The 18495-nt window shown below is 41.6% G+C and overlaps 1 protein-coding gene across 2 annotated transcripts; it reads right to left on the reverse strand.

The window, feature by feature from the left end:
• Positions 1-368: 368 nt before the first annotated feature.
• Positions 369-8331, reverse strand: LOC148102054 (uncharacterized). 2 transcript variants are annotated; one of them, XR_015719273.1, is made up of 3 exons: positions 7975-8331; positions 4552-5253; positions 1464-1524 (listed from the first exon to the last, which is right to left on the reverse strand). XR_015719273.1 is itself a non-coding variant. In XM_087843444.1 (2 exons), the coding sequence occupies exons 1-2, from the start codon at positions 8248-8250 to the stop codon at positions 850-852; spliced, it is 951 nt and encodes a 316-aa protein (XP_087699570.1). In that variant the 5' UTR covers positions 8251-8331; the 3' UTR covers positions 369-849. The 2 variants fall into 2 exon arrangements, 1 of the variants encoding a protein (XP_087699570.1); XM_087843444.1 differs by lacking the exon at positions 4552-5253 and having other exon boundaries at positions 369-1524.
• Positions 8332-18495: the final 10164 nt, after the last annotated feature.

Genomic DNA, 18495 nt, shown 5'->3' on the forward strand with positions numbered 1-18495 from the left:
CGTAAACTCTTTTCTCTCGCTATGTTTGCCTGACCTCGATGAAAACATCAAACCTGTCCAGGGTCAGGGCAATGGATCATGATGGTGGAGTGTGAGTGGATTTTCTTCTTCGTTTTTTCTCTCCTTCACCAACAATTCAGAGTTCAGAATGAGCAGGTGTAGAGCAGGTCAGCACTTTGGCCTTGGCTCCAAGCCTGAGCCACGGGTCCTGTGGGTTTGCTTAAGGACCGAGCTATGGAAGTGTGGTGTTGTCAGGATCGCAGGGGGCCTCTGCAGCCTGGGAATCCAGCAGGAGTACATTCTCCTGGATTTGGTAAAGGTTGGATATCTGACTTTCCAGCTGGGATCTTTTCTGTCTGAACCAAAGGCATGTTAAGCATTAGCTGTCAAAATCATATTGAATCTTTATTTTGAACATGTTAAAAAAAAGTACATCAACACAGAAATAAAAAGAGACAAACAAACAAAGGAAAACAAAAGGAAAACAAGCAACCACAACTACACCCTCCCCCCAAAAAACAACAACTTTCATGTTCAAAAAGGAGCAGGAAGAAGCATAACCTTATTTAATCCCACTCCCTTTCCACTATCTAGTAATCCATAGACGACACTTTTTCGACTAGTTTATGCCCTGATCGTCAGAAATACCTGATTACAAATACATTATATGTTAGATGTATTTTTCATGTATTAATCATTCAGTTATTCAAGTAGAAACAAAGTAAAACAGACGAGTAGAAATAAGCAGACAGCAGTCGACCGGATAGTGTAGCGTCGCAATGACATAATACATTATTCATAAAACTTTATTTGTTGTTGTTAGTTAGTTAGTTACTGCTGTCTGTAAGTTCATGTGAACTCTCTCAGTTCTTTTCTCATCTTATCAAACTCAGTAACGACCCTCTGACTCTGAGCAGCTGACTGCAGGATGGCGTTGCTTAACTTTTGATCCTCTTCAGGAGTCGTAGTCACTCTGATGACTTTCTTGATGAGCATTACCACGTTGTCCATAACATCCAGCAGGGTTTCAGTTACAACCAGAAGTCCTGAACTCATCTCTTTCAGGTGAGACACTCGTCTGAGGATCCTCTGAAACTCGTCCACATCAGTCTGAGTGTCTCTGGCCTGAGCTTCAGCTGATTCCTTCTCCAGCTTTTCACATATCGTCTTTATGTCCTCCAGGTTCTCTTTCAGTGGTCTGACTTTGGCCATGAATTCTTCTCCCGACTTTTCTACTTTCTTTGCTTTTCCTTTCTCTGACAGAATTTTTACTACATTGGTAGTAACAACAGTGGCTCCACCTCCGGCAGCTGCAGCTAAACTCACTCCTGCAGTTAATGGAGTTGCTAAGACCCCACCAATAAGAAATTCAACTCCTAATTTTCTCATTATGTCAGTTTTACTCTGCATATTTCTGACTTCCTCTGCAATCTTCTGGAACTCTTTCACAATCTTTCTCATCTCTGACTCGCTGCTGTTGAACTGTTGGATGAATGAAGTTGCATGTCGGACGAAAGAAGCGACCTGTGAACACATGAACATTTTTACAGAATAACCACCAAACTAAATAAGTGGATCTAAAAAAAATCTGAGACTGGAGTAGACCAAATTTACCCCATTTATCAAAAGAGAAACCTGAAATAAACAGAGTTCAGCAATAAAGACTGATCACAGTTTCAGAATATATGATGTCTGGAAGCTCAACTGTCAGCCATGAGTTAGCATCCTCAGTGTTGTAACTCCACCAAGACACCATCAGAAGGTCAAGGAAAGGGTGAGAGATAATTTATGTGTGTTGCACAGAGAATCGGACTGGTCTTACATAACACAGTTTAATAATTACCCTAATCTATTGATGCAAATGATGGTTTTGCAGTGGTAAAACTAAAACAGCAACATTTTTTTCATGTATTATGCTGCTAACACAAATTGGCTCTTTGCAAGCCAAGAACCCAGAGTGATGATACAGCTGAGTGTCAGAAGAATGTGAGTCTCCGGCATGTTTGTCACAAATGGAAATAAGGGAAGTTGTTGTGTCTGTTAAAGCGTAGAATCCAATAAAAAGAGTTATGTATGCATTGCATTGCTAAAAGATTAATAAAAAATCATAATGTGTGTGTATGAGTTAAACGGTCCTTAAGACATGAAAAAAAGGAGAATTTCTGTCTGTATGAAACTTATTAGGGAATTATTAGGAAAGGAAGGTTATTAGGGAAGTTGAGCTGCAGCATTGTTGGGTGGAGTGGAGGAGGAACATGACATGTCCATAGATGGTGTTTCTGTCTAGAAGATGTCTTGACATGTCTGGACAGGTCTGTAGAGGTGTATAAAGATGGGAGGCAAAAACAGAGAGGGTTTTTTTCCTCTAGTCCCGAGCCGGTGAGTACGTAGAGAAGAGACTGAAGATCCGCGGTGAGAAGACGAGCGAGGGACGGCAAGAGAAGAAGTCATAACGCTTCACCGTGGATCGACTGATTGGGTTATGAATTTTGAACTGCCTACTCATCGTATGCTGAGTTAGGATCGGAGTCAAGAAGGTGAAGTCGGGGAGCCTTGTACCGGGCTACAGTTTATCTTTCCTTTGGACTTCTTCCAACACAGCAGGGAGCTGGATTCTATCGGTGTGCACAATGATCTTCCTTCCCTCCTAAAAGAAGACCCACCTCAACAACAGTTGTAGTCATTTAGCAACAGAATAGTTAGGGTTTATAGTATGATAAATTGATTATTTGGATTTGATTCATTGAATTGATTAAATTGCAATTAAGCTGGTTGCTAACCCCTGCTGGAACCTTGCTTTAATAAAAATTATCTAGCTGCATTCAAAGTCAGAATTGTGGACATTCATTCTATTACTTCCTTAAAACAGTAAATGGTAAGACTTTATGTGTGTTAACTCATAACATCAGATTTAGGGCTCTTATAGGTTATTCTAGTCAATCATTATAATACGTCCTTGGGACCTACTGTCCAGGTCACTAAATTTTACTCAGCACAATAACAAGTGCCATAGATCATTAGAGGAGAGCTGCCGTTAATAAGTGTGATTGACAAATATGTTTCATTAAGGTTGCCAATGAGAGCATAGAGTCAGAGGTAGTGCAGGGCGAGCGCTTAGACGAAGGCATTTAGAGGCTGAGCGAGTCTCCTCGCCACCGGCTTAAACTAGTCTCAACATCACCTAACAGGGTAATACCCGTAGGGAGTAAGGCACTCTGACCCAAAGGATGGAGAGCCAGTCCAGACCACCTGTACAGGGTTAACTGGGATCTAACATGAGTGAATGCTGACCCCAGCCCAGCAGCCAGACCTGGAACTTCAACAGGTTCCAGACTGATGCGCAGTCAGGCTGCAGCCTCCGTTTCTACATTAGAATCGTCATGGTGATCACTTTGAAGTCTTTTTGTGCTGGTTTACTCTTTGCTTTGTGTTGCCTGCTTTGTGTTCATACATAAGTACAAAGAGTAAGATCATATGTGTGTCCTCATCGGGATAGAGATTTGTGTTGGCGCATCAAGGGGTAGCCTCAAATTTATATTAAATGGTGATTATAGGATGGTGTGTTTCAGCTGATTTACAGAGAAACATGAAGACAATGTAACGAGTAATGTAATGAATTACTTTATAGTGGGAGTTATCAAATGAAGTAATGCTTCAGTGTCTAATCTGCTTAAGGGGGTTATAAAGGAAGCACTGAATTCCTCAATAGTTAGAGAATTCCACCTGCACTTGTTGAATTTTACCACAGACGATTCCAGGTCATGTCATTCGGTTAGGAGCCTGGACTATACTGGACAAACTGGACTATTCAGCCAAAGCCCTGGTCAAATACGTTCTCTTACTCCCTATTGGGTTCCATACATGTAGGTTTGTTTTAACTCTTGTGTTCCCGTGACAACACAACAGACCATTACACTCATCCAAACAAAGGCTTGATATGCTTTTTTTATTCCTTCTGATTCCACACATGCTCATCATTTGCTCATAGGCCATGTCCACACTAATATGTTTTTGTTTGAAAACGCATCTTTTTCTCTCCGTTTTAGCCTTCTGTCCACACTGAGACGGCATTTTCGGTCAAGGAAAACGCAGCGTTTTGAAAATGCTGTCCAAAGTGGATACATAGGTCGAATTGTCTTGCGTTTCACACGCATGCGCAGTACTGGAACGTAAGCGTTTTTGGACGTTTCAATGTGGGCGCACAACTCTGTGAAAACGACGGAAAACAATAGTGTGGACGCGGAGCGTTCAAATTTATCCGGGCTAGTGTAGACATAGCCTTAGTGACTTCTTTGGTAATAAATATAATAATTAGCATTGCAACAGTCATCTCTCCCTTCATCACTGGCTGTGAGCTGGTTTGGGATTTTGTTGTAAACACAAAGTTAAGAGTCAAACTGCTGCTTTATGTGATGCATTTTTTCATTTATAATTCTAAATTTGGGACATTTTGATCCATCTTTAAATTGTTAAATCACTTCAAACTCCAACAGGGGTTATGTAGTATGGTTGTATGAATGATTGTGTGGTGGTAGATATCGTTTTACGTACCACTAGGAGTTAAATCTTCACCTTATTACACTCGCTGACAACAACCTGACATTGATCAGCTGACAGCAGGATAGACTTTTTTAACTCTTTGACCACTTCATGGGTTGGATGGACTCTGATGGTTCTTCCAGTAAGTGTGACTAGTTTATCCATGACTTGTAGCAGTTTTTCAAATTCAATCAATCCTTCATTCATCTCCTTCAGTGTAAACACGTAGATGTGTGATATCCAAACCTCTTTCATGTCAGTTGGAGTAATTTCAACCCGAGCTTCAGCTGATTCTTTCTCCAGCTTTTTAAATGTACTCTTTATTTCTTCTAGGCTCTTTTTCAGTAGTTCAACATTTTCTATGAAATTTCTATCCTCTGAAATGAGTATATTTACATCTAGAGCAGTAGCTCCACCATCAGCAGTAGCAACTAAACTTAGTCCTTGATTTGGCGGAGCTGCAAGGGCGGCTGACATTAAGACTTTAGCTCCTATTCTCCTCTGCATTTCTTTTATGTCTTCAAAAATCCTCTTGGATAAAATCTCTCTGGCCTTTGTGTCTTGGCTGGAAAATTGTTTGATGATTGAATTTCCATGTTGGAGGAAAGAAACTGCATATAGAATAAATGATGCTGAATGCTGGAAATATGAAGCTGCGTGCTGGATAAATGAAGCTGTGTGACGGCTGTAAAAATCCTCAGGTTCAGTTAGTATCTGTGGACACACAAAGAGAGACATAATTTTTACAGAGTTACCACCTGAATAAACATGTTCATCAAACATATCAGGGAATCCAAATTTTTTCAGTCACACACTGAGGTTTAAGCTAAAAGCTCAGTCATACACACTGATTACAGCTGGTGGATTTTTGAATGTTATCAAGTCTGGGAGTTTGCAGCTGACCTCCCAGACTGTCGGGGAGTTCACTTTCAGGGCCACTTACTGTTTTACTGTTTTACTCCGCTGCGAGATTACTGAGTCAGAAACACATTTGCCACAGGACTGAGCATTTTAAGATCGAAACATTTTGTCTGTGTTGTATAAAAACTGAGAAAAGAGCCACAAAATGAACAAGTAAGATAGCATGGAGCACACTCAGTCTACTGTGTTTACATGAATCTGAAAACCACACCCACTCCATTTGTGGTTCACCTGTAAATAGAGATGTCAATCATTCAGATGCTGAGTTGAAACATCAACCACAGCACCTCCGTGATCAGTGAGAAGGTCTGATGCAAATATCAGTCTAGCGGTTCTTTTGGCAGATATTAAAGCCAGCGCTGTGATTCTTAAAGTGTGAGCTACATGACAAAAAATGTCATGTGGGAATTAATGTTTAATATCGACATAGTTTCTACAGCAGAACAAAGAAATTAATCTCAGGTATAGTAATCTGCTCATTCACTGTAGATGGACATCAAAATCAAGAGATAGAGGTGTTACGTCTGAGACCAATAATAATAACCAATAATAAGCCAAAAACCAAGCCAAAAAGGAAAGATGATGAATCTTATCTTTCTCTTGCTTTCATGGTGAGTGTGGTACATGATGAGGAGAGACCCGAGTGTATCTTATGATTGAACATTCTGCACGCTGACAGTATGAGGCCCAACAAATTAGGAAGACACTTAGGGACATTACACCCCAGTGACATGAACAATCCACTCTATTTGGAGAATATCTTCAGCAGGAAGATGCTTTCTAAAATCTGCATCAGTCAACAGCAAAGCACTAACGGCATCATACAAAGTCACATACAAAATTGCCCAGAGCAAGAAACCTCACAGGATAGCAGAGAAGCTCATACAGCAACTTTAGATATGGTGTCATCGATGCTCAATGAGACAAGCGCTGCAAAATTAAAGGCTCTCTCTCTGTCCTGTGACACAGTTGGAAGTGCTGAAGGACAAAGTTTTCATCTTACAGGCGAACGAGGCTACAGACAGCAATAAAGACTGTCTTTTGATTTCTTATGTTCGCTTTGTCATGTCAGAGGCCCTGTGTGAGGATGTGTTGCTTTGCAAGTATGTCCCAAGTACAGCAACAGCTGATGAGCTCTGAGAGGAAATTCAGATGTTTTTGGAGGTGGAGCTTAATGATGAAAACGTTTTGATGAAAGTGGCCTATCTTAGCGATATATTTGGAAAGCTATATGATTTAAATCTTCCGCTTAAAGGCAGAGACAAAAATCTTCCTTGTAGCAAACAAAATCAGTGACTGAGGCTGAATATTGAACATGACTTGAGAGCAGCAGTATTAAGCCTCAAAAAACATTTTGAAAAGCTGCGCAGTGAAAAACAGGCTCACTGCAGCCACTAAGAGTGAAACGTTTTAAACTCTCACTAAACAATTTTTCCATCTTTCTTCACAAGTTTCTGGATTTGCTCTTTTTTATAAGACTGAACTTTATTGTTGCATTTCTGATAAAGGACCCAGTCTATTTAATTTGTCACTGTTTTTTTTAAAAAAAAAAAAAAAAAAGAAAAGGGAAGACTGATGTAGCAGTATAGTGATGCAAACAGTTGTTTGAAATTAAAGTTTTTATTTTATTTTTACAAGAAAAACTACTGAAGAATTCAATGTGAATGAGTTATTATCTAAATAAAGTTACACCTCTCTTATTGTATTATTTGTTGAGATGGGGCGTGAAAATATTTGTTATTAATATTTTGCTCTAGTGCAAGAATGATGACAGTTTTCTAGCACTGATGCACGCACATTATGATTATGACAAAGGACTGAGGTTTCTTAATCATACTCTCATCTTCTCTTTCACATTGTGCTGTACAGTCAGTGCATTATAGTCTCTTTAGGTTAATTTTATTTGGCAAAACTGAATTACTTGGCCTTTAAATGTGTAGATTTACTAGTTAAAATTAATTTTCTAGCTTATTTAGAAGCAGAAATATTAAGACTTTTATGGTGATCATTTTATAAAACATGTCAGCCTCATATATGTCTGTGTAAATGTTAATGTTGCTGTTATCATTACTTTGATATAGCACAGAATTTAATTTACGGTATGTATCTTCTACACATCTTAGATCTTCCCAGTGAGGCTGTCGGGCAGGGGGAGAAGAGATGCAAGGAAGCAGGACAAGCAACACGCATAATTCACCTTGTGAATTATCACAGGAAGAAATTTAAGTTTGCTTAATGAAAAGAGTGTAGAGGGGGTTTGGTCTGTGAGGTTTCTCTCTGTCAGTCATCCTGTTGTCTGTGTTGACAGAATCTAGTGTTCAGTTTTACATCTTTGTAATTATTCTCTTACAGTTGTGTTACTTGTAGTGTGTCTTTTGTTTCTTAAGTGTCCAACATTTTGGTCTTCCTCTTGATGGAACTCATCAATTAAAAAAATGTGAACACAGTGTGATTACACTGTGATTAGAGATTACTAGTGATTACTGTGTGATGGGAAACTCTGCTTTTACTTACCTCTCTGAGGTCAGTCTTCATTACAGCACACACATCAACGAGGGTCTGAGTCTTGTTAGCTGATTGGATGATACAATTTCTTAACTTTTCATCTTCTTCAGGGGTTGAATGTACTTCTTCAGAAATCCCCTTAAGCTTTTCTACAATCTCTCTCATCCTTGATTGATGACTTTTAAATCGATGGAAGAATGAATCTGCATCTTTAATAAGTTTTTCCATTACTCTAGATAAGCATTGCATGTCTGTGCCTTCTGCTGTTTTTGGAGCCAAGGCCATTTTCTGCAGTTTCCTCGAAACTGGATGTACTGACAAGTTTTTCTCTGCCCAGTCTGGTGAACAGCTTCATGTCTGACAGGTTAACTGTGGATAAGCGTTGATGCAGGTGAGTTAAACACATTCAAGACTGGAAAAACCCAGTCAAAGAAAGTCAAGACACTTTATATTGTAAAGTAAAGACCAGTGTTGGCGTAGTTACTTGAAAAAAGTAATGTATTATACATTACTTGTTACTTTTCATAAAAGTAATTTAGTATGTTACTTAAACAAAAATAAACTACATTGTCACATAATTATCATTTAACAATATTAACCTGAGGCTACAGCCCTACACAAACAACACAGATCCCTATCCTAATGAGGACACACTTATTATCCTCCTCCTAGTATTCATGTATGAACACAAAGTCAACAGCACAAATCAAAGATGAAAACCAGCACAAAGAGAGTTTAAAGCGGTTGTCTCGGTGATTCTACTGTAGAAAGCCTAACTGCTCATCAGTTTCTTACCTGTTAAATTTCAGGGCGTGCTGGGGTTTGCATTCACTCAGCTGTGTCATCACTCTGGGTTCTTGGCTAGCTTGTGCAGGTGCTTGCGAATAGCCAAAGTTGTGCTAACAGTATAATGCAGATGTTTCTGTCCTGGACGTAGTTTGCACTTCACCCACGCACTCTCGTCCTTTTCTGCAATAAAAATAAAAGTAATGTCTATATCCCCACTGCTCAAAAGCCTTATTATTGTATCACTCCACCATTTTCCTCCTCACATGTGAACTAAAACTCTTTCTCTCCCCTTCTATCCACCTGGCATACAGATAACTGAAAACACTTTTTATTGTAACTAACAACATAATTGTAACTGTAAAGTAATTACTGAATAATGGGTAATGGGTTACACTCAACGCTGGTAAAGAGTCTACAACATTACTCTGAGAAACCCAATAAGCCAGTGGCAATAGTTCAAGATGTAATGACAACACCAAAGAGCATTCTTCGGTTATACATCAACACTGAAAATGACAGTTTGTGATTATGAAAGTAGGGCAAACCTCTAGAAGCTGCATTCAACTCCACATTCCTGAGCCAACACCTAGAAACTTATAGCATCACTTTCTTTGCTGTCACAATCATTAAGCTGATGCAAACAGCTGTATGTCCAGCTTAATGTCCAGCTCCAAGTTAAACTGTGACTATAATTTATATTTGACCTAAAAACCGAATGGATACTATAATCTTTGGGGCCCACCTGTTAAATTCCTGCAGACTCGTTACTGTACTTATTGCAGGCAGTCTGACAGACGGATGGAAACTGCAGTTGAACCAGTTGGTGGAGATGTACAACCCTGAGGCAGTACTGCAACTTTTAATAGAGTTTTGCAAAGGGAAACATTCCAGACAATATAAATATGTTTTGAAACTAGACTCAAGGTTACAGCTGCAATGACACAACAGAAAGGGGAAAAGGTAGAGTGGATGAACCAACTACTGACTAACACTGTAAAAGACATTCATTTCTACACCATTAGACCAAGAATCACATTCATAACTGCTCAGAAACTTCATCTTTTTTTAATCATCCTGTTATCCTAATTGTACTGTCTTTCCCTCTTCGCACTGCACAGAAGAGGAACCGGCAGCAAGGTTCAACACTTTTCTTCCATCAAGACTCTGAAGACCATTACTCTTTGTCCACAGGTTTAATGATGTAGAAAGTGTGAAACTGAAACAAGCATAACACAATTACAATTACAGTATATTCTTTAAATCTTACATATACACTGTACCTACAAGTCTACAATAATCTAAATCAACATAGCGTAGCACTTTAGCTGCAAGAATAAGCATTAGCCGTGCTCTGAACATGTGGCTTCAACAACGTATCAAAGTTACACATTAAACTTCCCTCATGTCACAAAATACAACCACAGAACTACAGATAAGTATCAAATAAACAATATACATACAGACGATGCTCCAAAAGACAAAGGATTGAGGACAGATGCATGTGGATTCATGGCAGTCTCCTTGGCCATGTGCAACTTCACTAAACCTTACTACTTCCTGCTTCCTGTTTCCTGTGATGTCACCAGGTATCAGAACTATTAAAGGGACAGCTGCACTAACACTATCAGCACACTCCCCGCCTGGCATGATAGAATGCCACAACTAACATACAATACAGAACAGTTATACATGGTTATATATGTATATAGATATAGAGTAACAGTTCAGTCTTTGTCTGGATGTAACAGAAGAATGAGCTCCGACACAGGTCTCAAAAATACCTTTGTCCCATCTTGCCTGGATACCTTCACCTCCGCTGTGCGGACCTTATTGTCCTGGCTAGGGAAGACTTGGGTGATTACTCCAAGAGGCCATTCATTTCTCTTGAGCTGCTGATCTCTGAGAAGTACAACGCTCCCAGGCTCCAGATTGGGTTGACTGTCCTGCCACTTTCTTCTTGGCTGCAGTGAAGAAAGATACTGTCGTCTCCATTTGCTCCAGAAAGTCTGGGCCAGATGCTGAACCTGACGCCATTGTTGTTTACACATATCTTCGACATTGGAGTCTTCAAGTGGAGCTGATGGAGTACCCATCTTCTGAGTTAAGAGAGTGGCTGGGGTTAGTAGAACTGGGTCACTTGGATCAGTAGATACTGGTATGAGAGGTCTGGCATTGATAATTGCCACCACTTCTGCCATCAGCGTAGTAAGGACCTCATGGGTCAAGTTTGATGTCCCAAGATGCAGGAACATTGAATCGAGGATTCTTTTGGCTATTCCTATCATCCTCTCCCATGCGCCACCCATGTGAGACGCATGTGGAGGGTTAAAAACCCATGCACAACCTTTTCCAGCTAAGTACTTTTCAACAGACGTGGAATCAATATTGGATGGAATCTTTAGTTCAGCTGACGCACCCACGAAGTTTGTGCCTCTGTCCGAACGTATTTGTTTCACAGGACCTCGAATAGCTAGAAACCTCCTGAGGGCATTGATGAAGCATGAGGTGTCCAGAGATTCTATGACCTCTATGTGGACTGCTCTAACGGCCATACAAGTGAATATAACTGCCCATCTCTTACTATGGGCGAGACCACCTCTTGTACGCCGTGCAACAACACTCCATGGGCCAAACACGTCCAGTCCAATGTAGGTAAATGGAGGTTCCATAGAGAGGCGATCTGATGGCAGGTCAGCCATCTTTTGTTGTTCAGGGAGACCACGGAGCTTTCGACATGTGACACAATGGTGGATGACAGTGCTCACCAATCTCTTCATACCTATTATCCAGTAGCCTGCTGCACGGATGGCACCCTCTGTGAAGTGGCGTCCCTGGTGCAGGGTTTGTTCATGGAAATGTCTGACCAGCAATGTTGCAATATGGTACTTACAAGGAATGATCTTAGGGTTCTTTTCTTCATGAGGAACCTCTCCATGTCTTATCCGACCACCAACTCTGAGGACGTTGTGTGCGTCAATGAAGGGATCCAGGGTCCTAAGAGGACTCCCTTGAGGGATCACCTTATTCTTTTTGAGACAGGCCAACTCTTCAGCATATGCCTCTTCCTGCACAGTTTGAATAATGACGTGCTCTGATAAACTGAGTTGATCAGGTGTACCTGCTTTCTGACAGAAATGCCACCCCTTGCATTGCATGGTCCCTTTGGCCTTACGTGTGTGAAAGCTGTTCACAATGTGAAGGAGATTAGCAATGGCACGTTTCAAAGCTTGCCAGGAAGAAAACTTGGAGAAACGGTGGGACCCAAGTAGTGTGCGAGAAGCCTGTGTTTGCAAAGTAGAGATTTGCGGGCGGATCTCAGCGTCCATGTTTGCATCCATAAGCTCAAAGGAGTCTGGTTCTAGAGAATCTTGCATAGGCTCAGTCAGAAAAGGAGGTCCAGTGAGCCAAGAGGTATCTGAGAGAAAGGCAGCCGGTACAGACCTTGTCGCACAGTCTGCTGGATTTTCCCCTGTAGACACGTACTTCCACTGCTTAGGATGAGAGGACCTTCTGATGCGGACAATACGATTGCTGACATACACATAAAAGCGTCTTGTCTCGTTATTTATGTATCCGAGCACTACTTTGCTATCAGTGTAGAAGGTGGTAGCATCGATGCGCATGTCAAGCTCTGATGATATGAAATCTGCTAACTCCACGGCCAGTACAGCTGCACAAAGCTCAAGTCTAGGGATTGTGTGTTCAGGTCTGGGTGCCAGCTTCGCCTTACCCATAACAAAGCCAGTATGAGTATTCCCTGCTTCGTCCACCACCCTGAGATAGGCAACTGCTGCAATAGCCATCGTTGACGCATCAGAAAAGACAAACAGTTCTCTCGTCTTTGTTGTTGAAAGAAAGGCTTTGGTATAGGGTCTTGGGATCATCACGCCACTTAGGTCTTTCAGTGAATCCCGCCAAGACTTCCATTTTTCCTGCATCCCCTCAGGGAGCTGAGAATCCCAGTCACATCTTTGTTGTGTGAGCTCTCTTAGAATGTGCTTCCCTTGAATGGTCACGGGAGCCACAAATCCCAAGGGGTCATACACGCTATTTACCACTGATAGGATGCCTCGGCGTGTGAAAGGCTTCTCTTCTTTGTTGACTTTAAAAACGAACATGTCGGACTCCAAGTTCCAATTTAGTCCCAAGCTGCGCTGTACAGGTAGAATATCTGAGCTCAGATCCAAATCCTTCAAGTCATTTGCGCGATCTTCAGGTGGGAAAGCCTCCATGACCTCCTTGCTGTTAGAGGCGATTTTGTGGAGTCTCAGGTTGGAGTTTGCCAGAACATCCTGAGTTTTCTTCAACAGACAGACAGCACTTTTTACACTTGAAAAAGATTTAAGTGCATCATCAACATAAAAGTCATGGCAAACAAACTGTTTCACCTCGGGGTCATGATGTGGTCCTCCATCCATCGTGGACTGCCTGAGGCAGTAAATGGCAACCGCTGGACTAGGGCTATTACCGAACACATGTACAGTCATGCGGTACTCAATGACTTCCTGTGTAGGACTGTTGTCTCTGAACCAGAAGAACCGTAGGAAGTTACGATCTTCTTCTCTCACAAGAAAGGAATGAAACATCTGCTTGATGTCTGCAGTTGCTGCAATGGCATCCTTGCGAAACCTCATCAGAACTCCCAGGAGTAGGTTGTTGAGGTCAGGTCCTTTCAAGAGAACATCATTCAGAGACACTCCCTCATGCTGTGCACTTGAGTCAAAAACAACACGGATGTTGCCAGGCTTCTTTGGGTGGTACACTCCAAAAATGGGTAAATACCATCGTTCCTGGTTTGGAGTGAGAGGAGGAGCAACTTCAGCATGACCATTTTCGAATATTTTCTCCATGAATGAGAAGAAATGTTGGGACATCTCAGGTTTCCTTGCTAAGTTGCGTTTGAGGGAGCTGAAGCGGTTAAGAGCTTGCTGTCTGTTATCAGGGAGGTGTGGTCTTGGCTGCCTAAATGGCAAAGGAGCTACCCAGCTGTTACTGGCATCCTTCTTGAGCTCTCGTTTCATTATTGCCATGAAGGCAAGATCTTCAAACGATGGTGCTGGTTTATTATCCTCTCGGGTAAGCTGGAACACTGTACAGCCTAGCCCATCATCTTCTACATCATAGGCACACTTTGAATGTTCGGGACCGTATCTCTCTTTAACCTGGAGAACACTCGGACATGGTTCAAAAATAGTAGGACGAGACTGTTCAAGAGCATTAGTGAAGTACGTGTTTACACTGCGTGGCTTATGAACACGTCCCAAACAGACATTGCCCACAATCACCCATCCCAACTCAAGTTTTTGAGCATAGGGGGCATCAGGGGGGCCATTGATGTATTTGTGAACCTTATGAAGTCTAATGACGTCACGTCCAAGTAAGAGCATAATGGGAACATCAGGTTCAAACTCTGGAATAAGGTGAGCAACTGGTTTCAGATGATCATGATGGAGAGCAGCACTTGGTGATGGAATCTCTGCTCTGTTGTCTGGTATCTCATTACACTCCAACAGACTTGGTAGTAGCTGAACTGTTTTACAATCCATTGACTCTATACAGAAGCCTGAAGCTATCCTCCCCATGTTCTCAGTCATACCAGAGCATGTCTTCAGTGTGTAAGATGCAGTAGGGCATTGCAAGTCAAACTTCTCAAAGAAATCTGAGTGAGCCAAAGATCTATTACTCTGCTCGTCTATAATAACATAGGCCTTTATGGCCTTTTCACGTTCTCCTTTAGGATAGACTCTGGCCAGGCAGATCTTGGAGCAGTTCTTAACAGTGCGGTCCTCTCCACAGATCTCGGTACACTGAACAGTAACTTCTGAAGTTTGTGTATGTTCTGGCTCCCCGCCATGCTCCAAAGGCATGCTTATGTTCTTTATCCACGGTGCCTGACCTGGATGTAGAGCAGATGAGTGTCTATCACTGTTGCATTCAGTACACTTAATGATACTTTGGCATTCCCTCGCGGTGTGCGTTGAGGAGTTGCAACACTTAAAACAGATGCCATTCTCCCTGAGAAAGTTCATTCTTTCTTGGAAGTGTTTCTCTCGAAAGGCACGACACCTTTGTAATGTGTGAGGTTTCTTATGTATAGGACATCTCCTATCTGGATCCTCCACATTCTTCTTGTTTCTGTTGTCTGAGCGAGCAGCAGGTGACACTTCTGTCTTGTTGACTAAAATCTCCCTTTGTCTACTGTTTTTCCAAGGAGGTTTTTCCGTTTTAACCATCTCGGTTTGAGAAACAAAGTTGAAACTTGGATCATTCCTCATCTGTGCTTGCTGGTAGATGAAGGAAACGAACACTGAGAATGGGGGGAATGTTACACAATGTGATTGTTTGTAACTGGATCCATGAGAAAGCCATTTTTCTTGTATACCATATGGTAATTTTTGGGCTATTGCATTTACACCTCTGGGGGTATCAAGATACAAAAGACCAGGCAGATCTCCCTCGGCCTTGGCAGCATCTAGTTCCATCAGTAAATCACTGAGGTCCCGGAGTTTGGAGTAGTCTTTATTGCCAATTTTGGGGAAACTATCCAGTTTTTGGAACAAAGCTTTCTCAATAGCTTCAGATGAACCGTAAGAAGCATCTAGTCGGTTCCAGATCATGCTCAGCCCTTTAGCTGGTTGATTTATGTGGATGGACCTAATACGCTTTGCATGCTCAGCTGATTCACTTCCCAGCCATTTGACAAGAAGATCCATTTCTTCATCACTTGTTAGATTCAAGTCTCTCACCGCATTCTGGAATGAACGTCGCCAGGCCCTGTAGTTTTCCGGTCTATCGTTAAATTGTAGTAGACCACTTGTAACGAGCTCACGTCGTGCTAGAAATCTGACAAAGTCTGTCACATGTGGCTCAGTGGAGTAACTAGGCCGCTGAGAGTTACCATATGGGTGATGGGGAAGAGCTTCCATGGCGCTGTTGGTCTTCCAGGGTGGCTGCTGTGCAGTTACACTGCATGAAGGCTTTAGAAAATCTTCATAATCATTTTCTTTGAGTACTCCGTAGTAGTGGTGCTCTGTCTGTTGAGCTGAGTTGCGATTCACATCTGATGTGACAAAGGGGTTAAGGCTACGTGGAGGATGCAGTGGAGTATCAAAGACAGTAATAGCAGCGTCGGGGGGACCATCACTCAGCGAATTGAGACGTGGCATGCACACCGTATTATGCAAAGGTTCCTCAGGAAGCGGCTGCTGTGTCTCGTCTTGCAAGGGTAAATCCTCCTGTGATGCCATCTGGATGTCTCTTGATACTTCAGCTTGTTTCTCCACATACACTTTTGTACGCTCAGCAGAGTCGACTGATGTTGCAATGAGAGGAAGTTTACAACTGTGTTTTCCTTCGCTAACGCCAACCGCTGCTTCTAAAGCTTCCGCCTTCGCTACAGCTGCAGCAGTTTCCTTTTCTGTTGTCAGCATTTCTATAGAAGCTTCCAGACGAGCCTTTTCCATTTTTAACTTCATTTCTTGCTCTGCAAACGCTAAACGTGCCTTTGCTGCTTCAGCATTAGCCCTAGCTTTTGCAGCTGCAGTGCTGGTAGCCGATCCATGAGAACGTGTGGTTGACATAGAAGCATAAGACCGTGTCTTCACTGACAATGGCTTTGAATCCATAGTGTAGGCAAGTAGAGGCTATGTAGCGAGATAGCAGTAGCTGTTGTCACATGCACTGTGTTACCTTGTCTGTAACTCAACGTCTTTTCACTGTACTGTCTTTCCCTCTTCGCACTGCACAGAAGAGGAACCGGCAGCAAGGTTCAACACTTTTCTTCCATCAAGACTCTGAAGACCATTACTCTTTGTCCACAGGTTTAATGATGTAGAAAGTGTGAAACTGAAACAAGCATAACACAATTACAATTACAGTATATTCTTTAAATCTTACATATACACTGTACCTACAAGTCTACAATAATCTAAATCAACATAGCGTAGCACTTTAGCTGCAAGAATAAGCATTAGCCGTGCTCTGAACATGTGGCTTCAACAACGTATCAAAGTTACACATTAAACTTCCCTCATGTCACAAAATACAACCACAGAACTACAGATAAGTATCAAATAAACAATATACATACAGACGATGCTCCAAAAGACGAAGGATTGAGGACAGATGCATGTGGATTCATGGCAGTCTCCTTGGCCATGTGCAACTTCACTAAACCTTACTACTTCCTGCTTCCTGTTTCCTGTGATGTCACCAGGTATCAGAACTATTAAAGGGACAGCTGCACTAACACTATCAGCACACTAATAACTAAGGTGAAGTGGAGGTGGAAAGATGCACACTAGAGACCTTTGAAGCCACCCTGAACAACCCTGATCACCCACTTTATCACATCTCCATGAAACAAAAAACATCGGTACTGGAAGACTCCTCTCCCTCCCTTTGTTGTAAAACAGAAACAGAAAATCATTCACACCCACAGGTATCACAATAACAGCGTCAGTATCAGTTCTCAAACTGATGTTTATGAGTGTTGGCCTTATGATTTACTCCCAAAATCCTGCAGAGAAACACAGATTTACCTTTTGGGTAACATTTGGTTTCAGTTCCACAGTTTATGTACTGTCTGCCAACCAGCCCTTTGTCTCCAACCTGCTGTCAGCTGTTAGTTTGATATTGTGTGCTGATTCTTACCTGTTTGGCTGTAGAAGCTGTGTGCCTGAGGAACACTAAGTCTTCAGAAAGCTGAAGCCTTTGATGGAGTGTTATCACAACCCTGCCAGGTGGGAAACATTGACACCCGAGTGTGTGAATGCGATAACTCGAGGATGAAGTGATGTAGGTCTTTCAAATTGATACCATAGGTGTGTAGGTGTGACTATTAAAAATCTCAGATCTCAGAGTTTGAATGTAAGAGAGCTTGTCCTCAAGGTTGAAGGTCAGAGGTCAAGTTTTTTTAAACCTGTAAATGCAATAATTTGAGAATAAGGCTATATATGATTTTTTTTTAATTGATACCATAAGTGCATCTCCTAGGAGGCTGAGGTGTACCACTGGCCGCCACCAATATTTTTATTCAGTCACTTACGCATCACACTTACGCGTCTCGTCTCAACACATATAACACCTCTCAGGTGAGTCTTACACTTTCTAAACAAAACCAGCTTGTTAAGGAATATCAACTTCTATAGAGAATTGTTAGAAGTTATTAAACGCAACAGCAAACACCTTTTAAAGGGAGCAAAACTGATGATGACCTCTGACCAAACAATCACAACCAGACTTCATGAGGGCGGCCTGAGGCTGAACATCCAATATACTCACACTCCAGCACCGTGGAGCCTGGTGGGCATTTGCCACATAATTCCAGAATTTTACAGATGAGAACAGGTTCACACGTAACAGACGTGGAAGGGTCTGGAGAAACATTATACTGCATGTTCAGTGCTATGATTTTAGCACTAACTCACATAAAACACTAGTAAGTAAGTAAGTAAAATGTATTTATATAGCACTTTTTAAAACAGGAAGTTATTTCAAAGTGCTTCACATGGGAATAATAGCATATCCAATAAAACAGTTTACTACACATCAATATTACCTAAATGCCTGTCTAAACAGATGTGCTTTGAGCTGTTTTTAAAAAGTAGCTACATCAAAAAAAACATCAAAGTGATTACAGATATGTTTATTCCAACTAAGGAAAATGAACCAAAGCAGCCTTTTAAACAACCATATGTCTTCGGAAGAATGGTTTGCTGAATTTGCACCTAAAGGCACCAG

The sequence above is a fragment of the Neolamprologus brichardi genome, chromosome 7 (assembly GCF_056152115.1).
Source record: "Neolamprologus brichardi isolate AB-2024 chromosome 7, ASM5615211v1, whole genome shotgun sequence".
Classification (NCBI taxonomy): domain Eukaryota; kingdom Metazoa; phylum Chordata; class Actinopteri; order Cichliformes; family Cichlidae; genus Neolamprologus; species Neolamprologus brichardi.

Excerpts from the sequence above, each read along its gene's own strand:
- LOC148102054 (XM_087843444.1), bottom strand. The coding sequence starts at position 8,250 with ATGGCCTTGGCTCCAAAAACAGCAGAAGGCACAGACATGCAATGCTTA. Across the intron at positions 1,525-7,974 it reads TGAAGACTGACCTCAGAGAG|GTCGCTTCTTTCGTCCGACA; the intron begins GTAAGTAAAAGC and ends ATGTGTTCACAG.